Source organism: Pipra filicauda, unplaced genomic scaffold (assembly GCF_003945595.2).
Source record: "Pipra filicauda isolate LSUMZ 115617 unplaced genomic scaffold, ASM394559v2 scaffold121_size3267253_pilon, whole genome shotgun sequence".
In the NCBI taxonomy this organism is placed as follows: Eukaryota; Metazoa; Chordata; class Aves; order Passeriformes; family Pipridae; genus Pipra; species Pipra filicauda.
The window spans coordinates 1,481,288-1,502,087 of record NW_024103674.1 but is presented as its reverse complement, the minus strand read 5'-3'; the positions used below and the strand labels follow the sequence as shown (position 1 = coordinate 1,502,087).

General features: G+C 52.4%; 3 protein-coding genes across 3 annotated transcripts; 1 reads left to right on the top strand and 2 right to left on the bottom strand.

Annotated features, from left to right (window-relative positions):
• The first annotated feature begins 1,004 nt into the window (after positions 1-1,004).
• On the top strand, positions 1,005-6,180 carry SPOUT1 (SPOUT domain containing methyltransferase 1). Its single transcript, XM_027729873.2, has 12 exons — positions 1,005-1,057; positions 1,134-1,176; positions 1,256-1,387; positions 1,734-1,893; positions 2,738-2,827; positions 3,166-3,215; positions 3,393-3,523; positions 3,927-3,999; positions 4,321-4,419; positions 4,987-5,089; positions 5,539-5,686; positions 5,831-6,180. The coding sequence occupies exons 1-12, from the start codon at positions 1,010-1,012 to the stop codon at positions 5,921-5,923; spliced, it is 1,170 nt and encodes a 389-aa protein (XP_027585674.2). The 5' UTR covers positions 1,005-1,009; the 3' UTR covers positions 5,924-6,180.
• Positions 6,181-6,579: 399 nt separating this feature from the next.
• On the bottom strand, positions 6,580-9,387 carry ENDOG (endonuclease G). The gene is made up of 3 exons (XM_027729874.2): positions 8,475-9,387; positions 7,940-8,049; positions 6,580-7,309 (listed from the first exon to the last, which is right to left on the bottom strand). Exons 1-3 carry the CDS (start codon positions 8,976-8,978, stop codon positions 7,024-7,026), a joined length of 900 nt encoding a protein of 299 aa, XP_027585675.1. The 5' UTR covers positions 8,979-9,387; the 3' UTR covers positions 6,580-7,023.
• Positions 9,388-11,202: 1,815 nt separating this feature from the next.
• On the bottom strand, positions 11,203-20,393 carry TBC1D13 (TBC1 domain family member 13). The gene is made up of 12 exons (XM_027729870.2): positions 20,316-20,393; positions 20,061-20,134; positions 19,842-19,882; positions 19,381-19,442; positions 19,019-19,118; positions 17,716-17,798; positions 17,406-17,565; positions 16,436-16,643; positions 15,663-15,826; positions 14,033-14,193; positions 13,751-13,808; positions 11,203-13,038 (listed from the first exon to the last, which is right to left on the bottom strand). Exons 1-12 carry the CDS (start codon positions 20,336-20,338, stop codon positions 12,973-12,975), a joined length of 1,200 nt encoding a protein of 399 aa, XP_027585671.1. The 5' UTR covers positions 20,339-20,393; the 3' UTR covers positions 11,203-12,972.
• Positions 20,394-20,800: the final 407 nt, after the last annotated feature.

Here is a 20,800-nt window from a genome sequence, read left to right as displayed (position 1 = left end):
TGGAAGAGTCAATGTCTCTGTACTGACTGTAGGGCTGACACAGCTCTCCTGGAGAGCTGCTGTCACCTGTGCAACACTTGTACTGGGTCCTGTGGTGGTGGCTGCTCGTCCCACCCAGGCTGGCAGGGAGCAGCTCCACAGGTTTTCCATACTGGGCTGCAGCTGATGGGACTGATCCCTTTGGATCCAGAGCTGCATGGACCGGGGGAAGGAGGCAAACAAACCTGCTCTCACTGGTGGCCCATGCCAGGCTCACCTGCTTGCACAGCCTGGGTGGGTGCTGCTGAAAGCCCTTTAGCACCCATTTACCTACCAAACATGGGGAGAGCTGCAACTACTGAAACAGAGAAAGAACCGTGAGATTAGATTATTAACATGAAGATTAATTGCAACGCCCCCACATGTGGGAGCTCTTGCTCTAGGCCATGGCACAACCTGCAAGGGGCAGGATGCGTTTCCACATTGTCCAACACACAAGCAGTGCTTGTGCAAAGAGATACAGATGTGGCTGCCTAAATTTTACATACACACCCCTAGACCCTGCTAACGGCTATAGCCAGCATTTAATCTTTATTATTGTTTTGGGGATGAAGCACAACTCTCCAGAAAATCACATCTCAAGAGATCCACAGATGACATGCATTCAAAAAGAAAAAAATGAGAAGAAGCCTCAAGGAACAGCTGCAATCCCAAGGAACATTTGCTCCCAACCACTCAGAACGTTTCTATTCGTGAACTAGACCTCCTCGGATGTAAAAGGTCACTCACACCATTGAACAAGCACGAAGCTAAAAATCTGACCAACCATAAAATTACGGCAGTTCCCATATTCCCGCGTCGCCTCAGGTCACCCATCCGCCCGCAGAACGCGGCGGTCCCGGCTTAGCTTCGCACCCGCGCCGGGCGCTTAAGCAAGGCCCACGTGATACCGGGGCTCCGCCCCCCCGGGCGGTGCCAGGGCCGTCCGACCAATCACAGTGCGGGGGGCGTGACCGAGAGCGCGGGAAAGATGGCGGACACCGAGGGGAGCGTGGGGAAGCGGCCCCGGGGAGCGCAGGTGGGGCAGGGGGGACCCTGGGAACGGGGGGACGCCGGGGACGGCCCTGAGGGGTAACGCGCTCCGTTCCCCGCAGGTCGAGGACAGGAAGGTGGACTGGCGGCGCTGGAAGGAGGAGAGTAAGGAAGGCCGGGCACACGTGGGGGCTGCGGGAGGGTGAAACCGGTGTTTAACGCCAGGCGCCGTTCCCCGCCCCAGGGAAAGCGGAGAAGAAGAAATGGAAGGAGATGAAGCTGCTGAAGAAGCTGGAGAAACAGCGGGTGCGGGAGCTGGCAGAACAGGAGGCCAAAAAGAAGGAGGAGCAGAAGGAGGAGCAGAAGGAAGACAGAGGTGATGCCGCTGCGACCCGGTGTGGAGACGTGGGTGGAAAAAGCTGGGAGATTTGGGCTCTTAAAAGCCAGTCAGTGTTACAGATTGATAGGGAGGGTGACACTTCATAGGTTCAGTATGGATCAGTCCACATGCCCAAACAGGCACGAACAGCGAGCACTGCATGAGAGACCATTCTTAAGAGAAAATCTGGGATTAAATGTAAGAAGCAGAGGGCATTTTTCCCCCACCACAGCTGCAGCTGAAGCAGTAACTGTGATGCGGTACATCAGCTGTCAGGCCATGGCTCTCTCGTGGCTCTGCTCCCCCAGCCGTGGTTCTCTCTCACGGCTCTCTCTGTCCCCAGGCCGTCGCCACACGCTGAGCGTGGCCCTGCCGGGCTCCATCCTGAACAACGCGCAGTCGCTGGAGCTCCGCACGTACCTGGCGGGACAGATCGGCCGGGCCTGCGCCATCTTCTGCGTGGACGAGATCGTGGTGTTTGATGAGCAGGGAGAGGATGTGAAGTAAGGGAGAGACTGAAAGAGAGCACGTTTAGATGAGATTTTAGGGAGACATTCTTCCTTGTGAGGGTGGGGAGGCCCTGGCACAGGTTGCCCAGAGAAGCTGTGGCTGCCCCATCCCTGGAAGTGTCCAAGGCCAGGTTGGACGGGGCTTGGAGCAACCTGGGCTAGTGGAAGGTGTCCCTGCCCATGGCAGGGGGTGGAAAAAGATGAACTTTAAGGTCCCTTCCAACCCAAACCATTCTGAGATTCTATGAAGGAGGAACCATCCTGATCTGCACAAAGTGTTTCCTCTCAGCTTTCAGTTCCTTCAGTCTTTTACTAAGCTGAGGCCAGGAAGGAACTGTGTGTACCTCATGCAAGTGTTTGGACCTCCCTCAAATGCCAGGATTACAGGGACCCCTCTACCACTGGGAAAAGATTTTGACTGAACAGCCCTGGCAACCAGGATTGTTTTATCCCAGCACAGGGATGACAAACCAGCAGGAGGTGAAGTTCTCCTGTAGTCTTAAACCTTGCTGGGAGGGACAGGACATGCCTATATCTCTTTAGAAGAATAATTTGTGCCCTTCAGCTTTTCACTTGGACCTGCCCTTGTGCTAACTGGTCAAACCCTGCAATTCTGGAGAATCGAGCTCAGTGCCATCCAAGTGCCAGGTTGTGTCAACACACAAAGATCAAAAAACAAAACTGAAAAAGATACCTGGCTTATGGAGAGAGTTCCAAAGATGAGCAGGGTTGAGAGAAGGGGTGTGCTGCTATTTTCAGATTAAGAAGCAAAGCTTGGTCTTCCAGAGACCTGACCAACCTCAGACTGAGTCCTCAAGCTGCTTTCTTTTTCTTTCAGGAGCGTGGAGGGGGACTTCAAAGGAATTGGGAGGAAAGGCAACGCTTGTGTGCAGCTGGCTCGGGTCCTGCAGTACTTGGAGTGCCCTCAGTAAGTCCACCGTGGTCAGACTGTGCAGGAGATCCAACTGCCCTGGGTACCTCACACCAGAGGCTGTGGGAGCAGGAGGCAAATTCTGTTTGTATCACATCATTATGCAGGAACACAGGATCTGATTGTTTCACTTGTCTGGTTCAGGAGTTTAACTGAAAGAGGAGCAGTGAATGCAGGATACAACCTGCACAATACCTTTAGAGGTAGATCAGGGATTTGAAGAAGCTAAGCCTGCTTTTCTCTGTACTCAGCGCCTTTGACTCAGGACAGGGTTGGAACTGAGGCTTGGATTCCATAAAAACAACTTTTCACATTTCAGCCTTCTCTGGTAACAGGTACTTGAGGAAAACCTTTTTTCCAAAACACGAGGATCTGCAGTTTGCAGGTAATGATCCAGCTGTCTCTGTCCCTCCTGAGCTCATTTTGTGTGGGACACACAGATCTCAATAACTGTTCCCACTTCACCGAGCCAGTGAGGTGCTCTGGGACACTGGGAGGGAGGAGGCAGGAGGGCACTTTCACTGTCCTCCTCTCAGCAACTCTTCCCTGTGTGCTGTTCCAGGGCTCCTCAATCCCCTGGACAGCCCCCACCACATGCGGGTGGATGAGGACTCAGAATACCGGGAGGGTGTCGTGCTGGACCGGCCATCGAAGCCAGGCAGAGGTTCTTTTGTTAACTGTGGGATGAGGAAGGTATGTCTGTTACCCACAGATCCCCAAAACAATCCCCTTTGTCTCTCTGGCAGATCTGAAGCAGGCAGGGTGGGTACTGCTGGGTTTCTGAAGGCCACAGCGGGCTGGCAGGGGGTTTAAGGCTGTTGCTGTCTTGTCCCTTCTGGCTCTCCAGTGTTTGTGGCTTCCCAAGCCCCTGGAAGGCCCTGCTTATTCCAGCACATTGTTGCTTCACTGCTGCAGCTGAACCTTTGAGCAGCAAAATAAGTCTCAGAGTGATGCCCAAGGCCCTGAGCCACACGCAGTGCTCCTCATTCCAGCTCCAGGCTGGAACAGACCCCCACTTCCTGAGAGGGTTCCCTTCCTTCCCCACCTTCCCCAGTACTTCCAGAATACCTGACAATGATGGTGACTGTCACTGCAGGAGGTGCAGATAGACAAGCAGCTGAACCCTGGTCTGAGAGTCACCGTGCGCCTGGAGGAGCCCCAGAATCCAGGTAATCCATGGCTCCAGTGGCATCTATGAACTGCAGGAGCTGATCCTTCCATAGCACAGGTTTGAAGGTATCCAACAGTTCTACACCTTCCCTTCACACACAGTTTAGTAACACCCTTACCTTGCCTCTTTGACCAACAGTGAACACCCCAAACACACCTGCACACTTTCCAGAACTCGCAGAATTCCCAGAATCCCTTTTCACATTCTGGAAAAAGGGAGGGTCGTGTTGTACACCAACTCAGTGCCCCACCCCAGGAGAAATCGCTGGTCAAATCTCACCAGATTGCAGGGGTTGATCATCTCCTTGCTTCCCTTCCAGAAGCCAAAGTGCACAAAGGCACCGTGGTGTCCTCACACCACCCCCGGACGGTCTCGGGCTTGTACTGGGGGTACAGTGTCCGCCTTGCCTCCTGCCTGAGTGAGTATTGGCAGGGATTCCCTGCTCTCTGTCAGGGCTCTGCCTGAGCTTGCCCACCAATTTCAGGCCTACTGGCTAAACATATTAATATCTCTTCCACAGAAATCTCTCTTGTCTTAAAGGCAGCTTACACATGCAGTTAGCAGCCATCTGGCAGCCAAATTTAGGGGCCAGTCACCCACCAAAACTCTGCCCTGTATCTCCACTCACCATTGCTCCAAATGGCTGCACAGTAGCAGATGAGTTTCCATGATAACGACATCCCACTCATTCCCACCAGAGCCAGCAGTGACATCTGAGCTCAAGAGCCCTGAAAAATCCTCTTCCTGAGTTCTGGTTGACTGGAAAACTATTAGTCAAGGAATAGTTCCTAGCACCAATGTTATGAGCGTTGAGGAGAAGGTGCTGCTGTTGAGAAGGGTGTGGGAGGTTCCTAGAGCAAGGGAATTATGTGGGAAAGAGGAATCATTCTTCTGTCTCCTGATGCACCAGTGGCACTAGTTCACCTTGTCCAGAAGGCACATGGGTGAGGGCACTGCAGCAATAACCCCTGACTGTGCTTCCCAGGTGCTGTCTTTTCCGAGTGCCCGTTCAAGGAAGGCTACGATCTCTCCATTGGGACCTCGGAGCGGGGCAGCCCCGTGGACCACGTCACTCTCCCCTCCTTCAGGTTTGTGTCCCACCTGCTTGGCCCCTCTGAGAGCCCCCAGCAAGGCTGGTGCAGGCAGCAGAGCTGCACTGCAGCCTTGGTGTCCTCCCAGGCTGGAATGCTCCTAGATCCAAGTGCAAGACTTACCCACAGGCTCCCTCCAGTGCTCTGCTGCTCCCTTCTACACCAAGGCACATTTGTCTGCGTCCCAGAAGCTGGGGAAGTACCCCGGGTCAAGGCCAATTCCTTTCCTGTTTCTCTGGAGTTGGTAGCAGGGACTGTCACATTGGCCAAGTGCTGCAGGGCTTTTTGTGGGGAGGCAGCTGCACTGGGCACCATCAGCAAGGGACACAGCTCCCTGCTTCAGCAGCACACAGGAGCTTGAAAGCAGACCCAGACACCTGAATAAAAGAAAGGAGCCTGCTTCTTGCAGATTCTGCCCTCTCACCCTGTCCCTGTCCTCTTCCCAGGCATGCCCTTGTTGTGTTTGGAGGCCTTGAAGGCTTGGAAGCCGGGGTTGATGTGGATCCAAACCTGGAGGTCACCGACCCAAGCACACTCTTTGACTTCTACCTGAACACCTGCCCCGGCCAGGGCAGCAGGACCATCCGCACAGAGGTGGGGGGCTGACGGTGCAGGGTGTGCCCAGGGCAGGGCTGGGTTTCTGCCTGTGGCAGTAACACGGGTGGCTCCCAGTGACCCTCAGGGAGCAGCTGCTTTGCCTGGTGCTCTCAGAGCAGCTCTGACTCCGTTCTGTTCCAGGAAGCGCTGTTGATCTCCCTGTCTGCACTCAGACCCCACATCCAAGAGGCTGTGAAGACACCAGGGACAGCTGAAGGGAAGGGAAACCACTGACCTTGGCAGGCACTGAGGACTCAGGGAGGCGGCTCTTCAAACGAGGGGTGCTGGGCAAGTCACTCCAAGAGCCTGGCAGGGCCGAGGCACAGCGTGACCAAAGCTGGCAGTGCTGCCCAGCCAAGAATTCAGCTGCTGCTGGGAGCAAGTCCGTGCCCTCCTGCCTGCATGGCCTAGCAGCTGGGACAAGCCTGGCAGCAGGCTGGATCTCAGCAATTCCGACATCTGGGGTGGGAATAAAGCAGTATGGAACCTCAGCTGCCTCGAATCCAGGTGTGACTTCATGTAGAGGATGGGCACTCTCTGTGCAGAGGTCCTGCACACTCAGTGACTCTGGAGCCATGTGGCTTTCAGACTGAAAGGAAGTCAAAGCTTAATCCTTATGCCAAGAAGCTGCTCTTGCCTCAGCATGACTTCCCCAGCCCCCCCTTCAACTCCAAGGCTCCATCCTTCCCAACACCAGGAAGAGCTGGAGCTTCAGTTGGGCCTCAGCACTAAAACACATCAGCTCGTTACAGTTTGGCTCCATCTGTGATGCCTTAAGCTCTGCCTACAGTGAGCTCAGACAGGAAAGCAGCTGGAAAAGTTGGTTCTGTCCTTCCCTTCTCCTGCTGAGATATTCAGAGCTTTGGTGAGAGCAGATAAGAAACAACCAATACCATGGGTGGTCAAAGCTTTACTGCTAAAACCATCTTCTGAAAGAAAACAATCACACAATCCTTTGGCCACAGGAAGGCAGGAACTTCTCCTCTCCTCCCACTGCACCCATCTTGCTTCCCCTCCTTCCCTGATAAACAGCAAAAATTAGTAACTTCCCTCTGTGCCCTAACGAGCCTCACATAACTCCAGGGGAGCAGTGGATTAGGGACAGATTCTAGTCTAGAGAGTTGCTACAGTGTCAAGTGCCCAGGAGTCTTTGGAGGACCTCCCTGGAGATCTGCTGTGTGTTGTGTTTCACTGTCACACAAAAGAGGGGAAGGGGTAGAAAGAAGCATTGGTTTGATTCTTCCCACATTTAAAATTGCACAAGGAACTATGATTCTGTGGGTCACTGCTGTCAGTCCCTTCCCAGGGGATACCTGGATTTGCTTAGTCAGGGTTCAACTTTTGCTCCCAGCTGTGATGGCTTTCAAGTTACTTGTTCTCCTCAGGATGTTTGGGACAAAGAGCAGCCCCGAGGCTCTCTCGATGCTCTCGATGGGGACCAGGAACCGTTCCAGGGGGATTTTCTCATCCACGGGGCTGTTGGGCATCACGTACGAGCGCAGCTCAATCTCCCCACTCTCCTTTTCCAAGATGAGCACCTTGAAGAAGTGGGTGGGGACGGCCACGTTGTTCTTCCCAATCACCTGGTACTTGACATACATCTTCCCATCAGCCTCCGTCCTGCACCGACAGCAACATCCCAGGTTATCTCCCAGTCTGGTGCCACCTCCACCCCCTCAGCCCTCCAACACCCCCCTAAGTGAGCTCCCACCCCCCGGCAGCAGAGGCTACGTGACAGAGGGAGGCTGAGCTGTGCATTGGGTCTGCTCCCCCCAAACCCCTCCCTGCTGGCTCTCTGTAACAGCCCTTCCAAGCTATTTCCTGCTGCTGAAGAGATCTCAACATGAGACAGCTGCTCTTTAGCGCTACGTGAAGATCTTTGCAAATAAAGTCGTGCCCTTAAGTGGAGTGGTAGTCCATGAAATAAAACCTGGAAGCTTTATTCTGCAGTAATGGGGTCTGCAGTCAAATCTGTTAATCTAATCATCTAGTAATTACTAAATTGTTAAGGACTGCAAGCAAAAGCAACTTGGTCGTACTGTAGCTCAAGAAACCCACCCTTACTCATGAAATAATCAACTGGATGGGAAATGCACAAACTATATCCTAATCCTAAGAAAGTACCTTTCCACAGAACCTCTGTGCACAGCTGGTCTCACCTACTGAGTGGGCAGGAGCACCTCATCCTGTTTTCCTTTCCCAGCACAATGCACCCTTCGAGTGCCATCCCAGCTCAGCCCTTGTATTTACCTGGGCAGGAAGAGGGGTCCTGTGCAGACATAGACGTTCCTGTTGTGCCTTGCCAAGCTCCTGCAGTACTTCTCAAGGTTATTCCAGGCATTCTGGTTTAAGTGAGGATTCTAGAAACACAACCAGCGGTGAGTTGCAGGGGTATTTTGTCACTGTTCAGAGTAACACACCTGCTTTTTCTGTTAACGCATCTCACAGTGCCCCATGCACTTTCCAGAAGAGACCATAAAATCCTAAATCTCCACTACCACCTTTGCTTTGGAAGCTGTGCACAGTGAGGTCCTGGTTTGCACACCCAGGACAGGACCCATCGCTCAGCCCACAACTATTGCAAGTGTCTGTCCAGGTGTTTAACTGCACTGAAAGGGGTCTCCCATGGCTCGAGAGGCACGTGCAGGTGCCTTTGCAGTTGTTAAACTCAGCAGGAAACACCTCCGGGTGACTTTGCCCCCTCTCTGCCCGGAGGGACAAACACAGCGCCACTCCCAGGTGGTTTCTCGCGTCTGCCCTTGGCCGGGGCAGCTCCGGACCGTACCTGCGGGGCGATGTTGCTCAGGTAGAACGTGTCCCGCATGGCCTTCTGGCTCCACTTGTGGTTGGCGGCCGCCGCCAGGTGCCCGCGGTCGAAGCCGCTGCCGCGGTAGTCGGCGTTGGTGGCGCGGTGATACTCGTGCACCGAGTCGTCCTCCTGGAAGTCGCAGGCGGCGCGGTCCGAGGCGCCGCTCAGCGTGTCCCGGTTGAGCTGCTCGATGACCCAGAGCGCGCTGCGGCTCCGCGGGTCGTAGCACAGCACGTAGGACTCGCGGCTCCGCAGCTGCGCCAGCCCGGGCAGCCCGTACTTGCTGAGCTCGGTGCGCCCCGAGCCCGGCGGGGCCGGCAGGTCGGCCGCGGCCGCGGCGGGCAGCACGGGCAGCCGGGCCAGCAGCCCTTCGGCCGCCTCGCCCCGCGGATCCGGGGAATCCCGGCGGTGACGGGGGGCCAGGGCCGCCCCCAGCCCCGCGCCCACCGCGAAGGGCAGCGCCCAGCGCGCCCGCAGCATGGCCGTGCCGGTGGGGACCGCCCCCCGGCGCTTAAAACGGGCCGCGGCCGCGCCGGGGGCGGCCGCGCTGAGGCGGCGGCATCGCCGCTTTAAGGCGGCGCGCGCACGGCGCGGGTGCGGGGACAGCGCGGACCCCGCGATCCCGGGATGGGAGCGGGAAAGGATTTACCGGGAATGACGGGACGGGAGAGGGAGCGGGACACAGAACAGAAGCACTCAGCGGTCAGCGAGGCGCGGGACCCGCGCTCACACCGCGGCCGAGAGCGCCCGCGGGTGCTCCCGGGAGAAAGGCACCGCTCCCGCGCTTGGGAAGGGAAAGCAAAACCATGTCGGGAAGGAGGAGATGGCTGGGCCCCAAGGCTCGGACGGCCCGGCCCAGCCGCTCCCACTATGGACACGACAGCCCAAACTCCGGTCACAGCACCGGGAGAGGTTTGCACGAAGTCAGCCCGTTTGGTTAGGGAAGCGTTATAAAAATAGCGTTTAAAAAGAAGCGTAGAGGAAGGAGTTTTAGAGTGATAAAGTGTTCACTACACACTGTTCTGGCAATTCTTTCCAAGCAAGGTGAATAAAAAAAGAAAAGTGCTATCTGTTCCTTTCTTTGGGGAAAGGGCGTTTTAGAGGAGTGCCCCAAACAGCTAAAACAAAGATTGACATTCCTTAAGGGAAAACAGCCTCTGCTTCCCCAAACACCCCTTAAGCAACTTCTGGCCTTCATTCTACTCGCTGCCAAAGTGTGAATAATTCCAGTCTAGGTCACACAAATCAGTCCTTTGAATGACCACCACCAACAACTTGATCTCTAGTACCCTCTTGCTTCTACCTGATTGACCAAGCCACAGAGTTTCCTGAATTCCAGGTAGAGCAGACCTGTCCCTCCCAGGGAAGGCTCATCCTACCCCACACCCAGCACAGTGTCCTGTCCTCACCTCCCACCTCAAAGAACTCCTCCTTCAGCCAACCCTGCAGGATTGAAAGAAAGCAGAGGTGGAAACATCTCAAGGCTGGAGTAGTTGTTACTTGGTCACACAAGAAAGGAACCACTATTTAAGTATCATCTCATCTCAACAACAACAAAAATAAATCACCAAAAGCCTTTGAGGAATGAAGCCAAGGGATTCATGAGGAGATTCAAAAGCTGGTAATAAAGACTTTTTCTTCTCCCCTCAGTTTTGCTCTTAAAGAAAGGAGAAAGTGTTGGAGTAAAGAATTAAGGTCCCCAGTCACTGAAAAGTCAACTCCTTTCAACAGCAGGACAGAAGTCCTACCACACAAGAGGGAAAAAAGGAAGAATATAAAGCAGCTTTTTATGTGGGAACCAGCCTGTCTGGGTTTAAAGATGTTCCAAGCTCCCCCCAAAGAACTCAATCAATTTAGCAGCCATAGTCTGGATAAGGCTACAAAATTTATCCTAGAGAACCTTTCCAGCAGCCAAAGCTCTCATCACATCCCTTTAAACCACTGCAGACTCCTTTCTAAGGCAGCTACTGTCACCCCCCAAGGTAAGGTGCCACAACATGAGCCCTGGGACACCAAAGAAGGGAGAAGACAGCAAGACACCCGCACCCAACAGCCACCTGCACGTCCCCTCTGCCTTCCCTGAGTGTGTGCAACGCTCCAGCCCAGCTCCTGCCCAGGCAGGTCACCTCCAGGGCACAAAGCTACTCTGAAAACGTGCAAAGTTCACCACCAAGTAATGCTTTCATCCTGATTTGCCTGCTGCTTCCTCAAGGTTACTTTAAGGAGACTTCCAGCTGTTCAGAGCAGGAACCTCCATGGATGGTCCCACTACCAGTGAGAAAATCCAGCATAAGGGAATCCCTGCACTTGCCAGGGGGACTCAAAGTGGACAGCCCAGGCCAGATATTCAGGGAGGTGAGAGCAGAGCTTGTACATGGAATGGGAGAGCTGCAGCAGCATTTAGAGCAGTTCTGAGGCAGAAGTGTTTGGAGAAGGTCCAATTCTGCCACAGAGTGTGACCCCCTCTGGTTCTACATTTGGAGAGAACCTCCCAGGTGGTTGTTTGGCCACACAAGGTCTGGCCAACAGCCTCCCTAGTGCAGGTACCCCAAGAGCTGAGTCCATGGGACCACCTGGAACAGCTCAGAAAGAAGAACATCCATTCAGTGACTAGAGCAGACATTACAGAGCTGTCGTGGTCTACCTGTCCCATTTTCCTTGGAGGAAAACTGTACCCTCTAGAAAAGATTGCAGAAGAGAGGGATAGTGTTACCACAGGTATTAATTACAGATTGCTTTAAACCTTCAGTTGCTCTTGCAACACAGCAGCAACACCTGGCTGCACCTGTGGTACTTGAGCATCTTCTGAAGAGGCAGAGATTGCTTGGGATTGCCAACAAGAACACAGGTACGTGCACCAACCTGTCCTGCAGTCTCCCCACACACCTTTGTGAGATTTACAGCAGCCTGTGAAGAACTGGCCTTCAGTGAAGGGAACGACACCAGTAAGAAAAGCTGAAGGCTGCCCACATCCCTCCTGCTAGGTTGACTCTAGGCCAGCAGTAGCTTAAGTAGGTCTAACAAAGACTGACCTTTAACAAATTAATACCCATAAATACCAAAGACTGCAGTGTGAAAGAGCCACACAGAGGTGAGCCAGCACAGCACAGAAAGAAAGGGAAAAGCACGCTGGATTAGTGTTCAATAAAGAGCTTCTGCACCACCCAAGCACCTGGGTGCTGGCACTGTCTCCCTCTGAGGTTCAGGGTTTCTGCTCAGCTCGACAGTGGGGCAGGTCAGCAGTTCCCTCTGTAGTTTGTCTCAGTCCATGTTCACCTGAGCCTGCTTGACTGTATCTGAAGTACAGCAGGTTTCTCTCAGGAGGAACAAGTGTCCAACTCAGGGCTGACTCCAATAGGACCAGCACACAGCAGTGGATCAGCCCCAGCAGTCACTAATAACAGGTTCTTGTGTAGCTGCTGGATTGTGCCAGAAAAGGACTCTTATTTAGGTCAGAACTGTTACCACATCTCTTCCTGGCAAGAAGTACTTTGAGACAATACCAAGGTTAGTGTGACCAGAGCTCAATGCAGGGTAGTATTATGTGAGCCACTGAGGCAGAAAACCCCAGTGCTGTGCCTGCAATGACACATTTGTCTTTCTGTCTTCATTGCACATGATCAGGTGTCTGTTTCTTGTGTTTCAGGATCCTGATTGTAGCTGGATATGCTCCAGTTCAGAGCCAGGAAAGCAGCCTGAGGCCCCCCTGCAGCAACAATCCTGCTCTAAGGCTGTGCGTAGTAAGGCTTGACTTGGAACTACACTCAGGGATTAAAACCACCAGTCTTGATTTCAGGGAGACCTCGTTGATAAGGCGGTTCTGGATTCAGGCAGTTTGAGTGCACAAAGCCACCAGCTGTCACCATGTCCTCCCATCTCACCTTCCCAAGTTCTTTTCCCAGGCAAAGGGGTCCAATCACCAGAAACTGATTCCATCTTCCTCTTCACACACCTCAGGGATGGCCAAGTGCAGACACGAGGGAGGAGAATCCAGAAGTTACTTGAATGGCAGACTGTGTGACTTCACTGGAATACATTCTGTTCACAGGAGGAAGATCCTTCTATGTTCACCCACCAAAATTCATTGGACTCAGTCTGTCCTTTCCCCATCAGAAGTTACTCTGAGTGTTACTTCCATGATACAGGAGTCCATCCCTTCAGGGATATGCAGACAGAAGATTTCTTTCTCTCCAAACTTAAAGTCATTAAAAAAAAATACAAAGAACTGCTTTTGACAGCAAAGAGGCATTGAGACTTGGAAAAATCTGGAGTGCAGGACCCAAGTAGATGGGGAAGTAATCAGTCTGTGACCTAATAAATAGAGTAGAAGGAAGTCTTCAAGGTGGCCATTAGCCCAAACAAAACCTGAAGTCCTGCAGGGACCACGAAGAGCTTTAGTGCACCACACTCCATGGAGGCATCTCCTGAGATCCACTGCCACAGCTTCTCTGACACCTTTTGTTAGGCCCATGGACTATTTGGAATCCTGAAGTTCCTTTGCCTTCTTCAAAATCAAATGAACATCAGAGATAGGATAATCCTATGGCAAAGAAACAAAGGGATTTCAGTGACCAGCCAGCACTCCTGGTACAGACTGTTTGACTGAAGCAGAGCAAACCTTGACAACAACATTCTTGGCCTATAATAACACACTGCCACGTTCGGTTACTCCCTTAACAGCTACAGTTTCCTGTTTTGTAACTGATCAAACCTCAGTACCCTTCAAGGAGGTTTGTTGTCGTTTTACTTTGTCCTCCAAAGGCAGTAAGCTGGGCTGCCCCAGGGCTCTCTTCATGCCAGACAGCCTTATCAAAGCCAGTATCTTGCACAGCCTAAAGCAGGAACTGGCAGAACCTGAGATATCCAACTGTGCAGTGCAGGCGTTTCCAGCCTCAGGCTCTCACAGATCTTAGAACAAAACCCTCTGGCCAACAAAATGTGTTACATAGGGCTTCACATCTTTGCTCAAAATTATTCAATTTTTTTTGCAAACCAAACAAACATTAGAAACCTGCAGTCTATTTCAATTTCTCTGGAGGCTAGAACGGGTGCACAAGCAAAAGATTCTCCCTCTCATTACTGAGTGTGCTGCAGGACCCCTGCAGATTTTCCTGCATGCAGACATCAGAAATATGGTACTTCTCTTGAGCCAAGCATACCCTCCTGCCTTCTCACATACCATCCTCCTCTCTCACAGTACTATTTTGAGACTTTTCAAACTGCTCCCTATGCCCACTATATTTAATCCTTACCTGTAGCAGCCTCATGTTCAGAGTGAAGTCTCCTTCCAGCAACTGGTCCCGGATGAGTCTGAAAGACGGAAATTATTCCAGCTACTTTTGACTCTTTACAGAGGAACTTTAAAAGCACAGACTACGCTGTGCCCTTACAGAGGTTTTGAAAACACTTCCACTACCCGTGTGAACAGTGACTGTAACCTATTCACCAGATGCTTTAACACACACCTACAGAAGACTCAGTGGATTTAGGGAAAGGAGGGAAAGAGGAGAACATGGGGCTCCCTGTGTACTTACGTCAGCATGGCACAACAGACGAGCAGGAGGAAGTCGAAGCGCTTGTCGTCGGCAAAGAGGGAGTCCCAGATCCGGATCACGTCTGGCAGCAGGAACTCTTGGGACAAGAGCAGCGTCAGCCAGCGGAAGGCAAAGAACTGGGGTTTGATGTTCTGCTCTTGCTGTCAGACAGGCACCAGGCAAAGAGTGAATACGTGCTCCTGGCCAGCTCCCTACAGGCAAGAGATGCACCCCGTGTCTCCATCCCCGTCTCCTCCCTGCTCTAAGCTCCCAGCTCCTCCTGCAGCATCAGCAAATCCTCTGCCTCCTCTGGAGACTCTCCAGACTGAGAGATTTTCAGTGCAGCCACGCTCCACACCTACAGCAAAGCCAGAAAATCCTCCTCTGTCCATGGAGTAAAGGAAGCTTTTCTCCCTAACGGCACTATTTGTGTTAGTTCCGTTGAACCTGCCAAGGAATTGTAAAGTTCCCATTTGAACAGCATTTTATCTGCAAAGCTGCAGCCCTCCCCCGCTAGCAGAGCCACTGTTTGTCAGGATTTCCTCTCCTTCCCAGAAGCCCTGTATTTATCAAAAGGTTTACTATTCAAAAAGAGAAACAAAGATGGATTGCAGTTCACACTGATGGTGAGTAAAACATGCTGTAAGCACTTCCAGCCTGAAACTTTCCTGTTTTCTGATGTTAAATCCAAGGGACCATAAGTTTAAACTTCAGTTCAAACAAGTTCAGGATCCTGCTGACGTTCTCAAGGACCAGCTGCTGCATGGCCAAGACCATTTCCTGTCAGCCACACATTAAGCAGTTTATTTTCTCCCTACTACATCAGCCACCAGCCAACACTGTGGGTTGTGTCCCTGTCCTGACAACCCATCCTTTGGACTATAAAAGAAATATATCCTAATTTTTACAGATGGAAAAAAGATCTCACTGTGATTTGGTGAAGGTTGAAGCAACAAGAACAGCTTTCCCTTCCAAATCCCCCTTGGACTTTCACACCAAGTGGACTACAAGACTGAAGATGTTTGTAACAAAAGCTGCCTTCTACATGTTCTACGAAACTCCCGCAAACCCAAGGCACTCAGAGACCTTTGAATGAAGGAGAACAGTAGAACTGGCTGGGTGGGATTGTCCAGCTCACTGGATTTCACTTTTCCTTTAGAACGATCTCCATGCATTTTAAGTCAGTGCTGTCAGGGCAGCCAATGGCAACAGAAACGTGTCCATGGAGATGAGGAATGTTTTTTGTTCTGCAGCCTCAAATTCGGAACAACTCTACAGCAAACCCATCTTTTGCCTGATAACCACAAGAGAGTAAAGGCTCCAGCTCAACACAGGTGACCAAGGATCATGGCCAAGTCCCCTGGGATTCCCAGCTGGAAGCTGTGCAACAACCATTGTTTGCTTCCAGAGCCAGGCAGGGGAGGAAGCTTTGCTGTGTCAGCTCACCCTGGGCTCGCTCCAAGGAGAGGCTGTTTCAGTTCATAGATAAGTCTCTATGACCCACAGGCAAAGCCTTCATATCCCCTCTCTGTTCTCTTCAAGCACAGTTTAACAAAACTGGCTGACATTCACTGTTAAGCTCCACTCCTCCCATCCCACCCCAGACCCAGAGAAACACCTGGCTCCTCACCAGTTTCAGATATAGCTCCACATCTTTCTCCTTTAGGGTGGAGTACACCTTCTCCATCTTGTAGGTGATACCACACTGAGAATCATCCAGGCTCTTGATGAAGTTGTCCCGAATTTCAGCCATCAGATTGGTAAAGCAAAAAAAGGTGTCTGCTTCAGCATGTTCTGGGGAAAGAAAGTCAAGTCACGGGGGAAGAGAGGAAGCACCACTGACAGAGGAACACAGCTTCAGAATTGTTCCTGCTCCATAATCTCATTGCTGTATTGGATTCAAGGAGTGGATCCCACCAGATCTTGGCTTGCTTGGTCTGGCACAAGGCTCAACAACCATTTTTTGCTTCTTTCTTTTCTAACTAGAAATGTCTACAGAGCCACTGCAGATACAGACCCTGTGTGCAACACAAGGTCTCCGTGACACAAGGTCACAAACCAGTTATCTGTGCCCAAGAACATCATCTGCTCTCCCTGCCACCAGCACACACCCTCAGAGCTTCCACAAAGTAGAAGCAACAGGCAAAGTCCTCCCATTCCATTCTTTTCTTACCGTGTATACATAAGTATGAGCAAACAAGAGCTTCTAAAGGGATTTAGTGCAACTTAGACCCAAGGACAACAAACAAACCTCCCCCCATCAAATATCCTCACTTCCCATGTCCTCACCACTCCCAGCCCCTTCAGCTCCTACCAATTTGCTTTGATCCCCAAAACTCCTCGTGCCATGCAGAGAACTCCCAGTACAACAGCTGTTACTGGGAGTTCAGAAGGGTCCCTCACCTTTCCACTCGCTGTTCGGGTCTGTAGCAAAGGTGTAGTAAAGAGGCCCCACGATCTCGTTCATGCCCTGAACGTAGGCTATCCCGGGATTTAGCTTGGCATAGATGAACAGGATCCTCTCCACCACCTCCCAGTGAGCTTCGCAGCCGTTGGGCAGCACTTCGTACTCGCTCAGAGAGCTGGGGGTGGTTTTAAGAGGGGAGCTCACCTGGAAAAGAAGGCAAAACCCACAGCTGGATCAGGATAACCGACTGGCACAGATCATTTAGTACACGTGCCAAGGTTGGCATTAAACACACACAGGCCCCAAAAGAATTTGGGCAGTTTGTACCAAAAGAAAGGGGAAGCGCACAGGCAGTGGAATCCTAGTGCTGCTGTCCCTGAGGAATGAATCAGCCTGTGCAGCAACACACAGTTTCCCTGAATCATTGCACCACGTGATCCCACACAGCAAGGAACCAGTATAGTTCTACTCTGTCAGTAGTGTGAGGGAAGGTATTGATCTGTTGTGGTAGAAACCACCTTCCACAACAGCACATGTGCTGTGATCCTCAGGAAAGAGGGAAGGGACAACAGATATTTCAGCAGATACCCAGCTCTTCTCCTAATTGTAGCTTTCTGAGCTCCAGCGCTTGATGACTATGTAAACTCATAATAAATTCATGGTAAATTAACTCTTCAGTGTTTTTTTTCTATATAGGAGGGCACATGTCAACTTATGACTTCAACTTCTGGTAGAAGTCATGAAAAAAAACAATCCTTAAAATGAAACCCAGCCCTAATTCCCTGCTGTCTGTCACACACATCGACTGGTCCTACAACGTGTTCAGTATCTGCTCAGTATCTGCTGGGGTATTTCCTTAATTTCACTGCACAAGCAGAAAGATAAAATAGCAGAAGGAACACTCTTCCCCTTCCCAGTTCCGAGGCCTTGCCCCGTGCCCCAGCACAGCCCCAGCCCCGGGCTCACGTTGGTGACCCCGCTGCGGTTCCGCGCCACCGTCTGCGACTTGAGCGTGGTCTGTTCCACCCGCCGGCGCAGCGTCTCGAACTCGTTCTGGGGGTCCAGGATCAGGAGGCAGGGATAGTCCGTGGGGCGCTGGAAAAACGCCATGTCAGGGTACAGCCTCCTGGGATGGACACAGAAGGAAATCAGGCACGAGGAGGAAGGAGGTGCCCCGCGTCGAATGGGAGGCCTGGTTTAATATTAAACTCGGTTTTCAAAGTACGGTGTGTTGTTACCAGAACCTCTCGGGTTCAGAAACTTGTGCCTCACACACCTGACATCTTTGTCTATCTGCAGAAGCACCTCGTTATCCTTGAAGTAAGTGTTCCATCGGCTGTCTGGATTGGGATTGAGGGGCTAAAGGGAGAAACAACAGAAACAGAACAAACATGTTTCACATGTATCAAAATCCTTTCTTGCTGTTCCTCTGCCACAAAGCACCAGCCCAGTCCTAGTGCATCAGGGTCATGTTTTTTCTCATATTTTCAACCCTTTTTCATTTGTCGCAATGATTTTGTTCCCAGGTATCCTGTCTCATGTCAATGAGATTCCTGATTGCAGCTCCAACTCTGTACAATGGAGATAGTTTTTGGACTTGGGGTAAGAATTATCCACCCACCCAGTACTTTGGTGTTTTCTTTATGAGCTACAAGTATCCCCTTCTATCTCAGCTCTGAGAATGCTGATTAAGCACCACCCCTGTGCCCAGGAAAAAGGAAATACATATTCCATGAACAACCTGTCCTGTACTGACTAGTTTCCTAATATGATAAACTTAACTCCCTCCTCCACACCTTCCCCCCTCCACACCAAGATCCACACAAAGTTAACAACTAACCAAGAAAACAAAAAGCAACATTCCAAGGGATTCAAAGATCACTCTGACCTGTCTGTGTGGTTTTACAGACACACCAGTTTTACACCACCAAAGCTCCAGGGATCAGAAGGGCAGATCACTGAGAGGAGTGAGCGTTCAGGGTGGTCATGGAGGCAGCTGTATCATTTTACATTCTCTTCTGATCAGTTACTCCATTCCCTCCTCCCACACAAACACTCTTAACAGCACTTTCAGAGAAGCAAAAAGCCAAGGGATTCAGGAAATAGTCCATTAAAAAAAAAAAGCCAGCAACATTACTAGAAGTAAGTGTGTCTCCTGCCTTTCAGGACACAGTCCAGCTTGACTTTCCTGCCTCTTTTCAATCCTCTGCTCGGATTAACCTGTTCTGAGTCCACTCAAGGACCTGACTTCCCAGGAGAGCCTCTCTTTGCTACAGGTGCCTCTCAGGAGCCTCTCCCTTTCCCTGGGAGACCCACAGCCTGGGCAGGGAGCCTGAAATTGGGGGAGCAGGGACATGCACAGCTGGAAACAGCCCTTTTCAGAGCTACTGGTGCTTTGCCAATAATTCACTCTGAAGGCTCCAAAGATACAAGTGCTGGTAACCTGGGAACTTTCAATTCTGCTGGCAAGGGCACAACAGTGGGAACAGAGCCAAGAGCAGCCCAGGGGTCCACACTCCAGAAAAAGAGTTTAGAGCTGTGAGGAATTTTCTGCAGCACAAAGGCTTAACAACACTCACATGATCTTCTAAGGTCACGTCTTCCCTTGAAACACCCAGGTTGGCTTTGGCAATCCCAGGCTGGATAATCATCTCCTTCAGGAACTGGGAATAGAGATCCCTTAAGGAAGAGAAGAGGAATTTGTAATGAGGTAGATAAGGTGAAGGTGAGCTCACAGAGTCTAAACAGATCTCTCTGTCTCATCCTGCTCCTTCTCCTCAGCTGAGTTCAGCTGAAAGGGTCAATCCACCAGGCAGCTGAGAGAACAGCACATTCCACACAGGAACAATTCGTTTTATGAAGGTACTTAATTATTTAAGGACTATTCTTCTTCTCTGCAGACATCATTAGGAATAAAGGGACAAAGTACCAATGTCCTCACCTCTGTTTCTTCAGCAAAGCGCTCCATAAGGCTTTCTCTAAAGGGAGGTAGTTCAGGAGTATCTGCACAGGGGACAGATGCACACGAATCAGTGTTAAATGACCTGCTACAACTGTAGGATGAGCCAACCAAACATGGGGTGAGAACTGGCTCTCTGAAAATACTGGGAGCTTTCTCCAGAAAGCCAAGCACTTTACCAGAAGTATTTCAGGGACTGGTTTCCAACACAGACCTATTTGCAGGACTGATCAATAGCCAACCCAACCAAAATGCTCTCCCAGCTTAAAAACGAGGCTCTGCTCACATGCAAAGTGCTGATCTCCCCGAATTCTTGCTGACTTCGAGTGGCTTTTAAAGCTCTGAATTGACTGATTGTTTGTTTACGATTTTAAGCACCCATAAAAACCAGTACGTGTGCTTCACCAACCCCAAGAAACAAAAGCACCCGGGGCAAAACCCACCTTCCAGCAGAGGCAGCGCAGCCCACCATCGAAGGGGATTCCTGCGGAACACCAGACAGAGAAACAGCCACGTTAGCCCGTCCCGGCAGCGCTTTTGCTCCCGAGGCTTCCCCAGGGCGCTGCCGGGGTTGTCCAGGTGGGTCCCACGGGGAGACTGCACCACCTCAGGGCCGCCGCCGAGCCCGAGCCCCCTGCCCAGCCCTCCCTGGGGGCACTCACCGCTGAAGCAGAGCTCGCGGAGCTTGGCCAGGGCCACCGTGGGTTCGCCGAGCACCTCCTGGAAGTCCGCGATCCTGAGGGGAGCGGAGCCGCGCGCGTCACTAAGGGTTGGGATGGGCACGGCCAGAGCCCCCAGAGACCCCGAGCCCCCAGAGACCCCGAGCCCCCAGAGACCCCGAGCCCCCAGAGCCGCCCCGGCAGGGAGAGGAGGCGAGGGAGCCCAGCCCCGGCACGGACACGGACACGGACACCGACCTGCTCTGGTGCAGCCGCGACATGGCGGCCCCGGCGCCCCCTCCCCGCGCGCCAGGAAAAGGCTCCGGCTGGAAACGGGGCCCGGGGGTGTAACGGGACCGGCCCCACCCGTGACCCCGCCCTCCCTCCCTCGCACCAGGGGCTGACAGAGAGCGAAGCCCCGCCCACAAAGCCCTAAGCTCCGCCCCCGCCCGCCTCAGGGCGCCTTTCCTGTGTGCCGACCCCGCCCCTCAGTGTGGGCGTGGCCCTAAGCCCCACCCCTGTCCACCGTCCCCGAGGGTTCGGCCACGCTCCACCCCCTCAGCACCAAGCCCCGCCCCCTTTTCGCCTTTGGGCCCCTCCCTGCACGCTAAACCCCGCCCCTCTCTAAGTCCCGTCCACGCGCCGGCACCTCACGGCCAGCTAAGCCCCGCCCCTCTCTGTGGGTGTGGCTCTAAGCCCCGCCCCCTCCCCCTCAGGGCGCTCCCGGGGCCCCGCGGGCTCGG

Coding starts and splice junctions, on each gene's coding strand:
- SPOUT1 (XM_027729873.2), top strand. CDS start 1,010: ATGGCGGACACCGAGGGGAGCGTGGGGAAGCGGCCCCGGGGAGCGCAG. Junction 1,058..1,133: donor AGCGGCCCCGGGGAGCGCAG/GTGGGGCAGGGG, acceptor CGTTCCCCGCAG/GTCGAGGACAGGAAGGTGGA. Junction 5,090..5,538: donor GTCACTCTCCCCTCCTTCAG/GTTTGTGTCCCA, acceptor TCCTCTTCCCAG/GCATGCCCTTGTTGTGTTTG.
- TBC1D13 (XM_027729870.2), bottom strand. CDS start 20,338: ATGTCGCGGCTGCACCAGAGCAG. Junction 19,119..19,380: donor GCTTTGCTGAAGAAACAGAG/GTGAGGACATTG, acceptor CTCTTCCTTAAG/GGATCTCTATTCCCAGTTCC. Junction 16,644..17,405: donor ACCGCAGCGGGGTCACCAAC/GTGAGCCCGGGG, acceptor CTTCTTTTCCAG/GTGAGCTCCCCTCTTAAAAC.
- ENDOG (XM_027729874.2), bottom strand. CDS start 8,978: ATGCTGCGGGCGCGCTGGGCGCTGCCCTTCGCGGTGGGCGCGGGGCTG. Junction 8,050..8,474: donor TGAGCAACATCGCCCCGCAG/GTACGGTCCGGA, acceptor TTGTGTTTCTAG/AATCCTCACTTAAACCAGAA. Junction 7,310..7,939: donor GGACCCCTCTTCCTGCCCAG/GTAAATACAAGG, acceptor CTGTCGGTGCAG/GACGGAGGCTGATGGGAAGA.